Source organism: Alligator sinensis, unplaced genomic scaffold (assembly GCF_000455745.1).
Source record: "Alligator sinensis unplaced genomic scaffold, ASM45574v1 scaffold243_1, whole genome shotgun sequence".
Lineage (NCBI taxonomy): Eukaryota > Metazoa > Chordata > Crocodylia > Alligatoridae > Alligator > Alligator sinensis.
This window is the reverse complement of record NW_005841841.1, coordinates 1585-13752: the sequence shown is the minus strand read 5'-3', so window position 1 is coordinate 13752 and position 12168 is coordinate 1585. Positions and strand designations below refer to the sequence as shown.

General features: G+C 41.2%; 1 protein-coding gene across 7 annotated transcripts in view; it reads left to right on the top strand.

The window, feature by feature from the left end:
* The window catches only part of KDM6A (lysine demethylase 6A), a 153716-nt gene extending 143080 nt beyond the window's left edge, over positions 1-10636 (top strand). For 5 of the 7 annotated variants that reach the window (XM_014520551.2, XM_014520550.2, XM_025204885.1 and 2 more), the window contains 5 exons: positions 702-907; positions 2890-2954; positions 3035-3109; positions 7389-7537; positions 10499-10636. In XM_014520551.2, the coding sequence (XP_014376037.1) occupies positions 702-907; positions 2890-2954; positions 3035-3109; positions 7389-7537; positions 10499-10617 (614 nt within the window). In that variant the 3' untranslated portion in view covers positions 10618-10636. Of the gene's footprint in view, positions 1-701; positions 908-2889; positions 2955-3034; positions 3110-5616; positions 5885-7388; positions 7538-10498 lie in introns of those variants that run through there. The other 2 variants (XR_003094228.1, XR_003094229.1) reach the window with 2 other exon arrangements.
* The last annotated feature ends 1532 nt before the right edge of the window (positions 10637-12168 follow it).

Here is a 12168-nt window from a genome sequence, read left to right as displayed (position 1 = left end):
AGGGGTCCCCCCATGGTCCCCTCCCATGCCCCTACTTACCAGCTCCAAGTCTGGCTGCAGCTCCCTGCTGCAGCCACTGGGGACTGTCCAATTCATCAAAGCTCTCCAGATCTTTTCTGAAGATTCAGAGAGCTTTGAATCTATTTAGACCTTTTAATTGGTCCCCTGATTCAATTTGGATTGGGAGATTCGGCCACCGAATCTAGCCAAATCTTCTCTGAATTGAATCGCCACCTGAAGCTTCGCACAGTCCTACCAAAAAGCCCAGCTGAAGCACCCAATCTATACAGACATTGGTTGAGCTGGGTAAAGCTATCTCAATGCCTCTTCTGAGCATGTACTGGGCTTGGTACAGGAGCATGCTGAATTTAAAGTACCATTTTGGGGTGGGGAAGGGGGTTGGGGACTTTTTTGTCTGTAAGCAGCCCTTGAGATCTATGGATCAGAACATTCTATACATGCTAGGTCCACGTATTATTTCCTTGAAATATGTTGGTAGAGGTTTGGGTTTACCTTAAAAAGCTTTCTTAGCAATAGTAGATGAAATATATTTTCATTCCTGTTCTGAATAGTATACATCTTAGTACTCTGTGTCTTAACTGCAGAGTCTCTTTGAAGTTTCTCCAGTCATGCAGGAATTTAACTCAATTTTACTTTATTATGCTGAACTGTCATTTATGAACTGTGTTCATATTCTTTAGACCTAGGACTCTTTTCTACCAAAACGTTGGTAGAAGCAAATAATGAACACATAGTAGAGGTGAGGACACAATTATTACAACCAGCAGATGAAAACTGGGACCCCACTGGAACAAAGAAAATCTGGCGTTGTGAAAGCAGTAGATCTCATACTACAATTGCTAAATATGCACAGTACCAGGCCTCCTCATTCCAGGAGTCATTGCGGGTAAGTAGATGGTTCATATATATCTTGCAGTTTATAAGTACATTAATACTGCAGCCAGCTTTTTCATATTAATTGCTTCTGAAAAAATCACGTTCATGTCATTTAAGGGAAAGAAAATTCCCATTAACATTGAAAAGTACAATTAAGCACACCTATCCTCTGTACATGGGTGGGCAAATGGAATACAAGATGTTCCTCAAAAACACCTTTAGCTTTCTAATTTTTTTTATTATTTTAGTGTAAAGGTACTAGTTATTACATGCTTTTAAACATGTAATTTAAACTGATATATAATGGTATCTAAATTAAAATTAAAACTTTGTTCAGAACTTTAATTCTTTATCATATCTTAACTTAAAATTAGGTGCATTTCAAAATCAGATCTCTATAGGGTGGTGAGATGTTGTTTATGTGCTGTTTTTTAGAAGCCCACATGCACTGCACTGTTTTCCTTCAACTCGGTATTTGATGCAAGGGAGAAATATGTATTTTTGGAAACATGGTTGTTAATGCTTTCCATATTTGCTGTTATATAATTACCTTGTCAGGTTCCAAACACCATTTTTTTTTCATTACAGAGTTGTTTCACATACCTGAGAGAGAAATATTCCATGAGTCTTTTAAACATGTGTCAATCATAAGTTTTAATGAAAAAATATTAGATTTTGTGTCATTCTATGTTAGGTGTGAGCATATCTTTGGAATGATCTTGGGAACGCATCAAGATCCTCTCAGGTGTAATCCTAATTGAATGAAAAATCAACGCTAAGTAGAGCAAAGGATTAAAATTATCACAGGCCACCTCTCTTTAAAGATAGTAAGAATTAGCAGTTCTAGAAGCTGTGGACTGGCATTTTCAGTGGAAACTGGAAAAAAGAGGTTGTGGCTTGAATTAGGTGAAGAGGAAAAGAGAAAACCTAGGTTAAAATTTATCCTCAACATTTCTCATACAAGGAGGAATGGGCTTTGGGAGCAAGTTAAGCCTTGGTAGATATTATGTTTATGGCACCAGTAATATGGTAGTAGTGTCATAAATTGCAACATGCCACATGTTCAGCTAATTTATGGCATGGTAATATAAGGTAGAACATCTTCATGACTGATTTGTATTGCATATTAAATTTGAACATGTGGCATGTATTAAAAACCTGGAGCTGCCCTATGCCTCATTACAACACTCAAATGAGCATCAGAATGGGATACAGGGCAGCCCAGGGCTCCATACATGGAACATCCCTAGCAATCCCATGCTTGGGATCTGAGGAATTTTATACCCTGTCTCAAGCGTTGTATGTCCTGCCATGCATGTGTGGCACGGCAGGGCACGCAGTGTTTGAGATGCAGCAGATCCAGATTGTATCATTATTTTGAAGTCTGCCAGCTGTTCCAGGAATATATATGGATGTCTGTAATAGGAGAGAAAGCTTAGGTCTGTAACTGCAGAAAACATGAAAGGGATTTTTCCAGTAGTAGTGATCTTTACAGTGGTAATGCTATTCAGCTATTTCAGCTATTACAGTGCTGAAATGTTATTTCAGTTTGAAAAATGCAAGAGCTCTTATATAATAGATTTTATAAATATTAGTCATCTTGAGATTCATTTGAGAAGATTTCAGCTGCCTTTTAAGGGAGATAATTTTTCAGGCATAATGAAATTGACAGCATTTCTTTTAGGATGGATCCATGTTTTGCCTTCATCTGTACAGTACAGCTGATCAACCATTTTGTGCATATGAACATTATGAATATTTCCCTATAGACATGGTCTATTGTTCAGAGATAGACTTTGATATAATTGTGGCCATGAGAGGCTTTTGCAGTTTTTGGCCATCAAAAATGTAAGGAAGTGTACAGGTTTTACCCTGTCAGTCCATATAAAAATAACAGATGCAAAGACTTATCTTATTGAATTTGCCCTGTAGAATGTAAACCTGGTATTGCTATATGAAAGTGATGAGAAATCTCATGTTTGGGCTTTCCAGGAGGAAAACGAGAAAAAGAGTCACCACAAGGACCATTCAGATAATGAATCCACATCTTCAGATAAGTGAGTCTGGTATTAGAAGTATACTTCTATAGTGTCTGTTCCAAAGGGTCTACTTCATACATTTTCATAATTATTTACAGCTCTGGGAGGAGGAGAAGAGGACCTTTTAAAACAATCAAATTTGGGACCAACATAGACCTGTCAGATGACAAAAAGTAAGTCTAGCAACAATTGTTTATTGTATTTATAAACAATTCAGTCAGTATGCCTGCCCATGATTTACCTAGATGGTTTCTTATTGAATTTTCTTTCTTATAAATAAAAATATGCATAGTACACCCCTTTTATTTTCTGATGTCTGATATTTTTTTTTGCTCTCTGATTATATTTAGAATCATAGAGAAGTATAGGGCTGGAAGGGACCTCAAGTGGTCATCTAAACCAACCCCCTTCCTAAGGCAGGATCTTCCCCATCCAAACCATCCTATACAAATCCATTACCTAACCTCTTAGCAAATCCACACAGGCAATCCTGACACAACGCAAGACTATAACACCCTAACCTGCCACAGGAGGACCATGGAGACCAATGTCCTGCTGCAGTAGAGGTTGTTAATAAACACTCAAGACATTCTAGGTAGAGGACCCCCCCTACTCCTTTGCATCCCCCCCAAGACTCCCATAATCCATACCAGTATGACTATGGGGTAAAATTCCTTCCTGCCTCCAAGTATGTCAATAAGTCTGACCCTAAGCAGAAAGGTAAGACCATCTAGCCAGCAACTTCTGGGTTTTAATCCCAGCCGAAGCATTGGTGCACCCAAGTCTGAATTCCCAACCTTGGCCAAAGCCAACACCCAGTGCCTCTGAGGAAGGCATAAAAAACCCTTACACGTGTAGCAGCAGGAAGGGGATTCCCTCCCAGCTCTGTGCAGCAACCAGCAAAGCCCAGAAGCATGGGAAGTACCTATAGATTTTTATTTCTTTCTGATATATTCAGAGTACCTTGTCACTAACTCCATAATATGTTTCTGCAATTTAAGCTGTATACATTTTTCAAGTAATACCAGCAGTGCTTTATTGACATGCAAGAAACTCGTATATCTGCGAGGTTTCAGAAATCCTACCTTCCTGACCTATTTAAGGCTAACGGTTTGCACAAGTAAAATCTTGGTGTTTTGAGATGGATATATACTAAATTAGCAAAAGCAAGACATTCACGGCATGATGGAGAAATTACTTTAAAAGGCAATTTTTTGTATTTATCCTAGAAGACGACACAAACAGAAGGATTTTACCACAAGGCCCATTAAAGCAGTCTCCGGGCGTTTCCCAATTACAACTCCCAATCACATTAGCAGAATAGAAGGAAAACAAACTTCAGAAGAAAAACAATTCTTGTAATACCAGCACATGCTTCTTCTATACAAAATATACCTTTACTTATTCCTTAATTCAGGGGTGTCATACTTGCCTTGTGCCCCAGGCTGGATCTAAACTGTGAGGGTCCTTGCAGGCCAGGTCCAGCCTAGGGCACAGATGGTACCAGCAGTGGCATTTCTGGCTCTGGAATGGGACATGCAACATCTCCAGCTCCCAGTGTGTCCCCCATGCTCGAGCCACACCAGCTCTAACTCTGGCACAGGGCATGTGGGTGTTCCAGCATGTACATATAAGGCCCTGTTTTCAGTTGTTTAAAACTTTGAGAAGCTTCTACCATTTAGCTAAAGTTTGTCCTGCTTTCAGTCAAATTTCTGTTTAACTGAAAATTACAAGTCAGACATTTTTGAGTGAAGTCCTTGTGTGTGTGTGTTCAGGTGTACATTATATTTGCTTTTCCAGACCATCTCATTTTTGTTTGTCTTAACATTCAGTTTTTAATCTGCCATCCTGCCTTCTTATTCTGATCTTTATACTTCATCTTTTGTCTCTTCTCATCTTGCCCCTTTTTCACTTTGATCTGTGTTTTTTTTGATCCTACTGTCTCCACCTTTATTGCATTCACTTTTTGCTTTCAAAGCTGGCTTTTTCTATCACTGCTCTCTCTTTCAACAGCCCCTTATTAGATCTTTCATCCTTGACTTGTAGAACATAGCAGGAACAGTGGGTTTTCCCCTTACTGCTTTACCCAACTACCACTATTCCTCTTTGACGGTCACTCGGTTAGGCTTTTTTTAATCCTGTTTTTCCCTAGCAAACAGGATGAGGTATGGCTCCTTGGATCATTTGTCTCTGAACTGACTCACAACTTTTGTTCCAATGACTTTAGATTTCATCTGGACAATTTATTTCTGCTCTCTGTTATTTTGAATAACCTATTCCTCTGATCTGTTCTTGGCTTTCTTCCACTAATATTTTGTTCTTTTCACTTGTGTTTTACCAAACACCACCACTGTTGATGTTTCTGCTCAAATTCCCTCTGATGAACTTCAGTGTCATGAACATTTCCATTTTCTCCTTTCTGGTCTCCTCTTCCTTGATTTTTCTCTTCAGCAACGTTTGATTAATGTAAAGCTTGTCTCCAAGCCATAAACAAATCAGTCCAGGTTAGGATTTACTTCCTGTTAGACTTGAGCTTAGCCCAGAATCTGAGCAGAAACTCTAGAACTATAAAATTAGGTGTGTTCAGCTATTATCTGAACAATGTATACCAAATTAATTCTTTTTATGGAGTTTAAACTTAAAATAACTTTATATTCATTTCTACCTTCCCTCTGTTTAGCTCTGATACCTTGCTGGCTCTTCCCCAAATAAATTGGGATCCCCTGCAGCTTGGACCCCAGGCTCACACACTTAGATGTTGCTGAGTTCTTGACCATCTTCTTTTCAGACATGAGAGGGTGAACACCAAAATGTTGATGGATGGCAAAAAGAAGGGCTGCCTGAACTCCCACAATTTTCTCTTGGATCAGCTCCATTCTGTAGCGTATCAGCTGTTCTTTCAACCGCATCTTTGTGTTTAGGGTTTTAAGCAATGGGTTTCTTCTCACGTACGTTACCTAAGATCACTGGAATCAAACATACCGCTTCCCAGTAGTATCACTTCATTGTTAGTAAAAAGCACTTCTTTAATAACTGGGGAAAAGATTTTTGTAATTTATGCTAGTCACATCAGAGCCTCAGATGCTGAAATTGAGGTTTTGTCTATATGCCATCTCCACTAACAGAGTCGAGGTTTGATGGTTTTCATTTAACTTTCACCTCTTTAGTAAATGACTGCTTGAGATGACCAGGTTCAGGAGGAGAACATGAGATGGGGATTTGCATCTGTACTTTTATAATGTTGAATTCAAGAAAAGACATTTGAAATTAGGGGTTGTGTGCTGGTGCTTGCATTGAGATATTACGGATGGGTTTGCTGAAATTTCAGTGTGTGCAGTCGTCTGTGATTGAAGGCAGTAATAATTTGCAAGATTACACAACAATGTTTTTCTTAGACTTAGGGTAATTTGCAGCCATGGTTCTACAGCACAATTAGTAAGTGAAACTTCAGAACAGCCCTGTGAGACGGATACCTTATCAACGTTTTAAACGTAGAGAAACTGAGGCCCTGACTGTGTTTGGTTATGAGTACCTAAGCAATTCTGTTAGAATCAGAAATAGAAATTGCATCATCTTACTTCCACTCCTGTGCTTTTGCTGTAAGATCATCTTCCCTCAATAACCTTTCTGAGCTTGGCTACATTATGTGGCTACTATTCCTGCAGCTTTCCTGGCAGAGCTCCTTACTGGAGACGAGGTTTATGGTAACAGTGGGAATTTTTCTACTGTCTTAGATTCAGTACCTCCTCAGAAACAGAAATCCTGTTGACAGTGCTCCATCAGTTTTATCCAGGTGTGTGGGAGGTTAGCTGGCAGAGCTATGTTACTGAAGGGGAGTGGTCTCTTTATAGCCTTATCAAACAGTAAAACTTGAACCAAGTTTTGATCATGCAATTAAACTTAAAAATAACCAAACATAAAGCATAGCATGTATATGATGATGATTACCATGTTATGTCTCTAAATTTAAAATGGTAGGGAGCAAGAATGCAGTTAAGGATCTTCTTTTTTCTGAGACCAGTATAAAAGGAGGCAAGACTTTTTTTCCCTGTAGGTAAGTGCTCTTGTACATGGCCTTGCTCTGAAGTAGTTGTGGATATTGTGGTTGCACACGCACTATACATGCTCAGTCACCATTGTGCAGATGAGTTAGTTGCCACTGGCACATGCAGTTTTCTTAAAATTTAGTCCAGAATCTTGATCTTAAAATTAAGAATCAGGTTATTGTTACTGCTTGCATTAAATTGGCAGCTGGATTCTTGTATTTCCACATTGAGGCATAACATCTTGTTTTTCAAAGTTTTCTCCAGGAAGCACTAAAACATTCAGTAGAAGTTTCTGTTCTCATAACCCATATAATTAACAGTTCTAAGAAACCCACTGTTTATATTTCCCAAAATATTCCAGGAACTTTAGGGAGTCACTGTTTGTTGATTTGCTATTTTACTGCAGGTGGAAGTTACAACTCCATGAACTGACGAAACTTCCTGCTTTTGTACGTGTGGTATCAGCAGGAAATCTTTTAAGCCATGTTGGTCATACAATCCTGGGAATGAACACAGTGCAGTTATACATGAAGGTTCCAGGGAGTAGAACACCAGGTGAGTACAATTGCTTTCCATGAAAAAAATAGTATTATGGTAAATACAGTGTTAATTTGGCTGTGTTGCATGTATCTTGTGTACATCCCTGTAATAAAAAATTAAAAAGTATCAGCTTAAATATAATTTTAGGTAAGCTGTATACATGACATAATAGTTGATATCTTCTACTGTAACTGACTTCTAGAACTCTTCAGTTGTCACGGTTCGTTATATGTTTATTGCCTGCTAGCTTCATGTAATTAATTGACTGTTTCTCTAAGAAAACTAAGAGAGACGCATAAATATGGATTCTTTGACATTCCCATATTGCAAGTTTCCATAGGTTTTTATAGCAAGCTTATAAGTTCCTGAAACACAAACGTTACAAGTAAGCTTCTATAGCTAAATGTTAATTACCTTATACTCTTTGTTATTTGAGGGTAAAATGCATCCCTCCATATTGAGAATTTAGTGGTTGGGGCACTGAGCAAGCATTTTGAGGATCTTTTTTAAAAATCCTACTCCTGCCTTAGACTTCACATACAAATTTGGGCAGTTCCTTTCAGTGTCCATGCTTCAATTTCCCATCTGTCAATTAGGACTAGTATTTCCTTCAGCTTTTCAGTGTGAATAAAAGGTCTTTGGGGCAGGGACTGTTACTTGCTCTGTGTTAGTACAGTGCTTGAAATAGAGTCCCAGTTTTGGTTCAGGCCTTTAGTTGCTACCAGAATAAAATAACTTAATGATTACTGCTTAACTGAAGCTTGAGTCCAGCAAAGTTCTTAAGCTCTACAAGAGGGAAGCTACAAGGTGTTAGAGAAATCAAAAAGTTGAGGAATCCTGTAGCAGAACTAATACCAGTAATATGAAATTGTATTTTTAAAAATGGTAGGAATTCCATGTTCTAGGGCAGGACTGTCAGACTCACCTTGTACCCAGAGCTGGATCCAGACCACAGGGCTCCTTGCAGGCCATATCCAGTAGGCCTGTGTGAAGCAGCAAGTATTTGCTTCGGTTTCGGATTCGGCTGATTTGGAGGGACAGGGATTCAATTTGGTGATTCGAATCATTGTCCCGATTCAATTTCACCGATTTTCGGATTTGGAGATTTGGCATCAATTCAGAGATATATAGTCATAGACTATACATGCAGTCCTCGACAACACTGGACACAGTTGCCTCCAGCTGGTAAGTCTGTTGTGGTGGGCAGAGGGAAGGGGAATGGCGGGGGGGTGGGTGCAGATCAACACCCCCCACAGCAAGGGAGGGATTGGGGCTGGGACAGGGACAAGCTGCCTGGGTGTGGGACTCAGGGAGGGGGCGCTCCTGCCACTGTGCGCCACAGTGCATCACCAGTCCAGGAGCTGGTGGCTCCTCCGGCGGCTCTTGCCAACAGTCCAGAAGGGAGTGGGCGTGTGCCCCCAGATCTGTGCGGGGCAGACTGGGCCTGGCTGTACTCTAGGAGGCTAGCTGCCTGCCGCTGGGCTGTGCTCCACAGGGCAGGTGGAGCCAGGGCTGTGCTCTGGGTGGCAAGCCTCTGTTGCTGGGCTGTGCCCTGTGGGGTGGGTGGAGCCAGGCCTGTGGCTGAGGTTAGCTGGCCAGAGCGTAACCCTGGCTTTGCCCGCCCTGAGGAGTGCAGCCCAGTGATGGACAGTTGAGGCTAGCCTCGTGGAGCATGTCCAGCAGTGGGGGGTGGCTGCCCAGAGCACAGTCCTGGCTCCACCTGCCCCGCAGTGTGCAGCCCAGCATCAGGGGCTTGCCACCTGGAGTGCAGCCCTGGCTCCACCTGCCCCATGGAGCGCAGCCTGGTGGTGGGTGACTGGAGCTAACCTCCCAGAGCACAGCCAGGCCCAGCCCACCCTGCGCAGATTCCCACTCCCACAGTAGCTGCTGGAGGAGCCACCAGAAGAGCAGCACCCGGACCAGCGGCATGCAGTGACAGGAGTCCGCCTCCCTGAGTCCTGTACCTCCTTGCCTCGGCTGGGCAGCTTGTCCCAACCCCAATCCCTCTGCTGCGGGGGCGTTGATTTCCACCACCACTCTCCTCCCTCCTCCCCCCTGCTGCCCCTTCCCTCTCCTGCCCACCACAACAGACTTACCAGCTGGAGGCAGCTGTCTCCAGCATCGTAAAGTCAAAACCCCCATCAGAGCCTGGAAGCAGGGTCGCAATTTACAAAGGTTGTAAGTGCTGTTTGTTGCAACTCAAACTGTCATAAGTCGAGGACTGCATGTATGGAAGATGACCCCATTCCCCTCCTTCTTTTCAACTTCTGTTTGCTGCAAACCTTGCAAATCCGAATTGATTTGGAGGTTTCCGATTCAATTTGGATCTTTTAATGGGTCTCCTGATTCAGTTCAGGTTCAGAGAGTCGGCTGCCAAATTGGGCTGAATCGCGTTTGAATCGAATCGACTACTGAAGCTTTGCACAGCCCTAATATCCAGCCCAGGTCAGAAAAAAATGGCAGGTCTGGCTCCACCCTGGACCATGCAGCAGCGACAGTGGTGGCTCCAGCATCCACTGCATGCTTTGTTAGAGTTGGAGCTTTTGCCTCAGCAGCAGCCCCAGTTTAAGCTCCAGCTTGGGATGGAAGCAGGAAGGTAGGGCTACAGCAATGGAAACATTGCAAAGCAGCCAGAAGGCGACTGGGGCTTTATCAGCCCTTGCTCACCCTCCTGCCATTGGTCACCATTTCCACCACATCCAAGGGCCCCATATTCTGAAACAGGCTACTTCCCTGGCCATGCCCCACAATTTCAAGTAGCCAGCCTGCAGTCTAGCTGGCTAGATCCATTCCATGGGCCTTACATTTGACACCTCTGTGCTAGACTAAGATAGTATAGTAGGTATGTATACATATATAAGGTATGATATCATTTGCCTCTTAAGTTATTGCTTACCTCCTGCTTATCATTTTCATGGTGTTGTTCAAGCACAATTACCTGAGCTGAAAATAAGTTTATTTTATTGTACATTCCAGGTCATCAAGAAAATAACAACTTTTGTTCAGTTAATATTAACATTGGCCCAGGTGATTGTGAATGGTTTGTTGTTCCTGAAAACTATTGGGGTGTCATGAATGACTTCTGTGAAAAGTAAGTTTCATAAGCTGTCCTTGCATTCTCTGGGTATGTATGGGGGAAAGCCCTACCACTTCTAATTTTACCACTTTTACCACTTCTAATTTAATCAGAAAGGTCTTTAAATTGTGACAGCAAATTCTAGAGCTTTCATGGCTTTCTAACCAAAACAGCCAGCTTTGATTACCTCAGTTGCCCATGACAATTTCACTCCCAACAATTAGCAATTGTTAAGTCTTGATATAAATCTGTTTTTAAAACAAAAATAAAGGAGGGGCTTGTAGATAACTCTGGATTGGTAGTGGATATGGAAGTGTACACATCTAGGTCCAAAATTTGAATTCAGAGCACATCAGGAGGAATCCATAGCTATTGGTGATAGTTACTACTTCTGAGGCTGTTTAATGCCCAACATGTGTCTTATGACCTCACTCCCATTCAGGATATTTCCGCACTGCAAAAACCATCACAGTCATTGTAGGTCTTTTTAGTGCAGACCAACTTTCGCTCTTAAATGGTGGTCCTTCTATGTTACTTTAGAGAACCATTAGTAGAGCATTGAATTTGCACTTCCGTTTTTCATGATTAGTCTACTTGATAACTTGGGTTTATTTTAAATGTACACAAATGTTTGTGCAGTTTTAAATATCTGAAGATTGCAAGACACTGTGGTCAGATGACTGTCTGTATTGGGTTAATTTAGTGCACTACAAGTGAATTCAGGGGTGTCTTTTCTTAGGTATTTGTTATTTGAATATACGATAGAAGTACATTCATTTAGAAGGCTGCGCAAAATGAATCTTCATAGAAACAGAACAATGCTTTAAATAAAAAATGTCATCAGCATAGCAAACAAACATTTCATAAGTAGATTGGCCAGGGCCTATCACAGGGGGGGCCAGGAGGGCCGTTTGGCCTGGGCCTCTCAATCACAGAGGGCCGCAAATTTAGACTTTTGACGTTATCTCCAAATAAGGTTATACATACAGACACAGAGATACACTGACAGGATTGAAAGAAGAAGAAAAAAGCTAGAAAAGCACTTGTTAAATAAAAAAGGAACATTTATTACAAATTATTGCATTGTATTTTGAGCCTCAAAAAATGAAAGTGGCCCGCACCTCTCTCAACCTCTGAGAGGGCCTGAGGTTGACCATGCCAGTGCTGCTAAGAAGCAGCACTGAAATAAAAAAATGGGAGGCTAAAAGCCAAAACAGTTTAAAGAATTTGAGAGCCAGGCTCCTCTCTTTTCCCAAAAAGTAATACAAAAAAAAAAAGCTGTTGCCTTTATTCAAAGGCAACAGCTGTGATAAATAATGTGGCCAGGTTTAAGAATAGTCTGACAAGTCCATAAGATCACAGAGGACAGATGAAAAGGATTTCCAGCTCAAATGAGCCTTTATATTTAAACAATGAAAAAATGGTATTTTATGACACCCTTCAGGAGCATTTTTGAGCATGAAATGGAACAAAATAGGTAGCGATCAAATTATTGGTAAAAATGATTTGATAGTTCCTATTTTGAATTTGTTGGAAGAGAATTGTGTGGTCTTGGAACTCTTCAGCTGAC